Source organism: Glycine max, chromosome 7, assembly GCF_000004515.6.
Source record: "Glycine max cultivar Williams 82 chromosome 7, Glycine_max_v4.0, whole genome shotgun sequence".
In the NCBI taxonomy this organism is placed as follows: domain Eukaryota; kingdom Viridiplantae; phylum Streptophyta; class Magnoliopsida; order Fabales; family Fabaceae; genus Glycine; species Glycine max.
This window is the reverse complement of record NC_038243.2, coordinates 19,243,636-19,250,714: the sequence shown is the minus strand read 5'-3', so window position 1 is coordinate 19,250,714 and position 7,079 is coordinate 19,243,636. Positions and strand designations below refer to the sequence as shown.

Genomic DNA, 7,079 nt, shown 5'->3' with positions numbered 1-7,079 from the left:
ATGTAAACTTTTTCCCTATCTAATTAAGGTTGTTTTATATGTTCATTGTTTCTATCAGTACTTTATTATTACATGATTGTGGCTTGATCACCCATATGTGTGTACTGTTAGGGGCTTTAGCATTGAAAGATGTATTGTCTCCTTAGAACTTGATAGAGTAGGATTAGGTTACCGTATGTCTGGACACGGAGTGCGGTAATTTAGTTTTTATTATGCTGTGATCATAAAGTTGTTCAATTAAGCTAAGTTCAACAAGAGACATTTACGAACGAAGTTTAATTAGAATTAGGCTAAACTCACGAGACATCGGTGTTTAGTACTCGAGCCTTCAGCATAGAACACAAAAACATATTTAATTAGAGAAACATCCTTAATTGCGTCAATTTGCTCAGTAAGAGTGTTGGATCAAGTGGCCTCGGAATAATTAAGAAGGGGGGGTTGAATTAATTATTAATGTGTCTTGACTAATTAAAAAATTATCCTTCTTAATGTTACTAGATTCAACTAGGCTTTTACTACAAAGTTAAGAAAGTAAAGAACAAAAACTTAACCAAAAGTAAAAGCGGCAATTAAAAGTACACAGCGAAAATTAAAGAGTGTAGGAAAGAAGAAGACAAACACAAGATTTATACTGGTTCGGCAACAACCCGTGCCTACATCCAGTCCCCAAGCAACCAACGATTCTTGAGATTTCTTTCAACCTTGTAAAATATTTTACAAGCCAAAGATCCACAAGGGATGTACCCCCGTTGTTCTCTTTGAACAACTAAGTTGATTTATCCTCCACTTGAACTGATCCACAAGAGATGTACCCTCTCTTGTTCTCAGTATAACAACCCAAGTAGATGTACCCTCTTCTTGTACCACAAAGGATGTACCCTCCAATGTGTTAAGACAAAGAATTCTCAGGCGGTTAGTCCTTTGAATCTTTGTAAGGGGAAACAAAAGATATCTTATGCGGTTAGTCCTTTGAAATCTTTTGTTTAAGGGGAAGGGAAGAATCAAAAGAATTCTCAGGCGGTTAGTCCTTTGAATTCTCTTGGAAGAGAGAAGGGAGACACAAAAGAATTCAGGTGGTTAGTCCTTCTATTCTTTTGGCAAAGGGAGAAGAGAAGAAAAGATAGCACACTTGTTTTCTGCAGAATGTTCACTTGCAGAAAACAAGGTTTGGAAAAACAAAACTTAGAAAGCTTTTTTGCAAAGGAAGAACAAGAAGAGAGATGAGTAGAAAGGAATTCTTAGAAGTTTCTCAAAAATTGTTAAAGAGTTGTAAATGTTCTTTTGAATGCAAGTCAAGGTCTTATTTTTATAGACTCTTCATGTCTGGTCAAGAAAATCATTGGAAGAGTTATAATCTTGAGAAAATCATGTCAAGAGTTACAACTTTTGACCTTTTATTCAAAAGTTATCACTGGTAATCGATTACCATAATCATGTAATCAATTACACAATGCATTTTATGAAAAGTTGTGACTCTCCACTATTGGATTTGAATTCCAACGTTCAGATACACTAGTAATCGATTACCAATATAGTGTAATCGATTACACCATTTGAAAAATATTCTGGAACGTTGCAAATCAGTTAAAAACATTTTGAAATCAAATTTGGTCACTGGTAATCGATTACATGAAACTGGTAATCGATTACCAGAGAGTAAATACTCTGGTAACTTAGAAATTTTTTGAGAAAACTCTTTTGTAAAACAAAATTGTGCTATGTTGGGATTTTTGAAAAATACTTCCCTTGTGAAGTCTTGACTGTTGCTTCTCGATTTCTTCTCTTGAATCTTGAAATCAACTTCTCTTGAATCTTGAAATTAATCTTGATCTTGATTGTTCTTGAATCTTGATTCTTGAAACTTGATTGTTCTTGAATCTTGATTCTTGAAACTTAATTCTTGAAGCTTTTTGACTCCTGATTCTTTGGAACTTGCTTAACTCTTGATTCTATGGCATCATCAAAATAATCTTGGAAGTCATTGCTTCCACAAAGAGGACCTAACACCTTTAGATATATGTTTTCACCCTTACTTGCTCACGTTTATTGCTTTGTAATTAGAATAGAACATACTTTTACTTTCATTCATAATCATGATTTCTGTTTGGAATGCCTGCTTATTGAACAAACCTTTACCGAATGAACAAGTTCCCTGAGTTCGATACTCGGTTCACACTGTTTTAATTATTTACTTGACGACTCGGTGCACTTGCCGATAGATTTCGCATCCACACAAACAAGTAGTATCCTGGAGTGCAAACAAGTATTTTGGTGTCGTTGCCAGAGAACTTTTTCCATTTGGAAAGTTTAGTTCAGTTTGAAGGCATTAATTCATTATGCTTTGATTTATTAATTTTTGTTTTTGTTGATATTAGTTTAGTTCATAATTTATTTTCTTCTTGAATTGGTTAATTGTTGTTCCTGTTAGTGTTTGCATGCGTAGATCTTCTGTAGGTTAATTGGTTCCTTGGATTTAGAAATTGAAGCAACCTTTAGAAGAAACAACGCAGAGAGAAAAAGAAAGCTTTTGCACGACAGAACAGTAGCATCAATCCTTGAAGAGGCTTACTTTTTTGAGTCATCATCTTCTAATTCACCTACATCCAAGGATTCTCAAACAGCAGAATTTGAAGCCGAAGTCATGGCTGAAGAGCAACCTCGACGAGTGACCCTGGAAGATTACTCAAGTACATCTGTGCCGTAGTTCTTTACTAGCATTGCGCAGCTGGAGGTTCAAGCATAGAATATAACCTATCCACATTCATTAATTCGGTTGATTCAAAATAATTTGTTTCATGGTCTGCCAAATGAAGACCCGTATGCATATCTAGGCACTTATATTGAGATTTGCAACACTGTCAGACTGGCTGGCATGCTTGAGGATGCTGTTAGGTTGAGCTTGTTTTCATTTTCTTTGTCTGGAGAGGCGAAAAGATGGCTCCATTCATTTAAAGGTAACGTTCTTAAGACTTGGGATGAAGTGGTTGAAAAATTCTTGAAGAAATACTTCCCAAAGTCCAAGACTGCTGAAGGAAAAGTTGCCATCTCATCCTTTCATCAATTTGCATACGAGTCCTTGAGTGAGGTTTTGGAAAGATTTCGTGGGTTACTAAGAAAGACACCTACTCATGGATTTTCAGAACCAATCCAACTCAATATTTTCATTGACAGGTTAAGGCCACAATCCAAGCAGCTTTTAGATGCTTCTGTAGGGGGAAAAATAAAATTGAAGACCCCTGAAGAAGCCATGGAATTAATTGAGAATATGGGTTCTAGTGACCATGCAATCTTGCATGATAGAGCACACATCCCAACCAAAAGAAGCCTATTGGAGCTTTCATCACGGGACGCTCTGTTGGACCAAAACAAGTTGTTATCCAAGCAACTTGAAGCTTTAACTGAAACACTATGTAAGTTGCCAACTCAATTGCATGCTGGACAACCTTCACCCTCTTCTATTTTGCAGGTTGCAGATTGTGTTATATATGTGGAGCACATGATTATGGTTGCTGCATTCCCATAGAAGATACATCACATGTAGTGAACTATATGGGGAACCAACCAAGAACAACCTTTAATGCATGTGGATATTCTGGATTTCAACATGGCCAACAATATAATCAGCAACAGGGATAGTGGAGAACTCACCCTGGTAATTAGTTCAATAAAGATCGGGGTGGGCCATCTAACAGGCCACAGCAACATGGGCCTAGTCTCTATGACAGAATGACAAAGCTGGAAGAGACTCTTGCTCAGTTCAGGCAAGTATCTATATCCAATCAAAAGAGCACAAAGTCAGCCATCAAGAATCTAGAAGTCCAGGTGGGACAATTGGCAAAACAACTGGCAGACCGACTGTCAAGCAGCTTTGGAGCCAACACAGAGAAGAATCCTAAGGAGGAGTGCAAGGCTGTTATGACTAGAAGCAAAATGGTGAGCATGAATGAAGGTGAGAAGAGGATAGGTGAAGAAAAACAATAGCCGGTGGCTGAACCAGAAATTGACCTAGTGGTGGAACCTTTGAGTGAGACTGAGGAAGAAGTGGAAGCAAAAGATGATCAGCAGAAGGAGATACCAATAATTGTGAATAAAAAAAAAAGTGAGAAGGAAAAGAAAGAAAAAGAAAAAGAAAGAGAGAAAGAAAAAAATGAAAAAGAAAAAAGAGAATGAGAGAAAAGAATAGAAGAAAAAGACCAAGAGTGAGCTGGCTAGATAAAAGAGAAAGGAGGCAAGTCCAAGCAAAAGGGAAGAGGTGCCATATCCATTGGTACCAACAAAGAAAGACAAGGAACGACATCTAGCTCGTTTCATTGATATCCTCAAGAAATTGGAGATAACTATGCCCTTTGGAGAATCTCTTCAACAAATGCCGTTGTACTCTAAGTTTTTAAAAGAGATGCCCACACAGAAGAATAAGTACATTCACAGTGAAAACATCATTGTGGAAGGAAACTGCAGTGCTGTAATTCAGAGGATTCTTCCACCTAAGCACAAAGATCTTGGGAGTGTGACTATTCAGTGTGCAATTGGTGAAGTTTCTGTTGGCAAGGCTCTTATTGATTTGGGAGCCAATATTAATTTGATGCCGCTTTCCATGTGCTGGAGGCTTGGAGAGTTGGAGATAATGCCAACTAGGATGACTTTACAGTTAGCAGATCGCTCCATCACCAGACCCTATGGAGTGATAGAAGATGTTTTGGTTTAGGTCAAACACCTTACCTTCCCCGCTGATTTCATAGTGATAGACATAGAAGAGGACTTTGAGATTCCCTTAATCGTAGGGCATCCATTTATGTCAATCGCTAGTTGTGTAGTAGATATGGGGAAAGGAAAATTAGAGCTGAGTGTTGACAATCAAAATGTTACTTTTAATTTATTTGACACTATGAAGCATCCGAGTGATCATATGGCCTGTTTTAAGATGGATAAGGTGGAACAAGAGATTGATATGGTAGCTAAAGCCATGGTTATGCAAAATCCACTTGAAAAAGTGCTGACCAATACCCTTGAGTGTTTGACTACAGAAGAAGAAAAAGAAGTGCAGAGTTGCTTGAAGGAATTAGAAGGTGAGCAAGAGAGTTTCCCTGAAAGGATGAAAGTTGAAGAGTTAAAGAGAGACAGACCACCAGAGGAAGCAAAAGTGGAATTGAAGACCCTTCCTAAGCATTTAAAGTATATATTTTTAGGAGAGAATAACACTAAACCGGTGATTATCAGTAATTTTTTTAAAAAGGAAGAGGAAGCTCAACTGGTGGAAATTTTGAAGAAGCATACAATAGCTATTGGGTGGCATATCTCAGATTTGAAAGGAATCAGCCCTTCTTATTGTATGCACAAGATCAACATGGAAGTTGATTATAAACCTGTAAGACAACCACAAAGAAGACTAAATCCAGTCATGAAGGAAGAGGTGAGAAAGGAAGTGCTAAAATTGTTAGAAGCAGGCCTCATATATCCAATTTCGGATAGTGCCTGGGTCAGTCCTGTGCAAGTAGTTCCAAAGAAAGGTGGCATGACATTTGTTAGAAACAAAAAGAATGATTTGATTCCAACAAGAACTGTCACTAGATGGAGGATGTGTATAGATTATCGAAAACTGAACGATGCCACCAGAAAGAACCACTACCCACTTCCCTTCATGGACCAAATGCTTGAACAGTTGGCAGGACAATCATTTTACTGTTTTCTAGATGGATACTCTGGATATAATTAAATTGCTGTGGACCCTAAGGATCAGGAGAAGACTGCCTTTATTTGTCCCTTTTCGTATTTGCTTACAGGCGAATGCCTTTTGGCCTTTGCAATGCTCCTGCAACTTTTCAGAGATGTATGATGGCAATCTTTGTAGATATGGTGGAGAAAAGTATTGAAGTGTTTATGGATGACTTTTCTATTTTTGGATCCTTATTTGAATGTTGTCTATCCAATCTAGAGAAATTATTGAAAAGGTGTGAAGAAACCAATTTATTTCTAAACTGGGAGAAATGCCATTTTATGGTGAAAGAAGGCATTGTGCTAGGACACAATTTTTGCCAAGGGGATAGAAGTAGATAAAGCAAAGATTGATGAGATAGAAAAATTACCCCCTCCAATAAATGTCAAAGGGATAAGGAGCTTTCTAGGGCATGCTGGATTCTATCGGTGATTCATTAAAGATTTCTCAAAGATCGCCAAACCACTCAACAATTTGCTTAACAAGGATACTACGTTTATATTTGATGAAGAATGCTTGCAAGCATTTAACATTCTCAAAACAAGACTAGTATCATCTCCTGTGATGACTGCACCAGACTGGGGTCAAGAATTTGAGTTAATGTGTGATGGAAGTGACTATGCAATTGGTGTTGTGCTGGGTCAAAGGAAAGGCAAAGTTTTCCATGCCATTTACTATGCCAGTAAAGTGTTAATGATGCAGAGATCAACTACGCTACCACTGAAAAATAAATGTTGTCAATTGTGTATGCATTGGAGAAGTTTAGATTGTACTTGGTAGGATCAAAGGTCATAGTTTACATGGATCATGCAACAATCAAGTACTTACTTAATAAAGTTGATTCTAAGCCTCGTTTAATCAGATGGATTCTATTACTTAAAGAGTTTGATTTGGAGATTCGGGATAAGAAGGGTTCTGAGAATGTGGTAGCTGACCACTTGTCACGACTGGTCAACGAGGAGGTAACTGTGAGAGAGATGGAAATAAAAGATGAATTTCCAGATGAATCTCTGTTCATGATGAGTGAGAGACCCTGGTTTGTTGACTTGGCTAACTTTAAAGCGGCAGGAATTATCCCTAAAGATTTGACTTGGCAGCAAAGGAAGAAATTCCTTCATAACACTCATTTTTATGTATGGGATGACCCTCATTTGTTTAAGATGGGTGCTGATAACATTTTGAGAAGATGTGTTACTAAGAAGGAAGCCAAGAATATTCTATGGCATTGTCATAACTCTACATGTGGAGGACATTATGGGGGAGACAAAACAGCAGCCATGGTCTTACAATCATGATTCTTTTGGCCATCAATCTTTAAAGATGCTCACCAACATGCTTTGTAATGCGATCAATGTCAGAGGATGGG

General features: G+C 37.6%; 1 protein-coding gene across 1 annotated transcript; it reads left to right on the top strand.

The window, feature by feature from the left end:
* The first annotated feature begins 4,339 nt into the window (after positions 1–4,339).
* Positions 4,340–4,705, top strand: LOC102659500 (uncharacterized). The gene has a single exon (XM_006584238.1). It carries the CDS (start codon positions 4,340–4,342, stop codon positions 4,703–4,705), a length of 366 nt encoding a protein of 121 aa, XP_006584301.1.
* Positions 4,706–7,079: the final 2,374 nt, after the last annotated feature.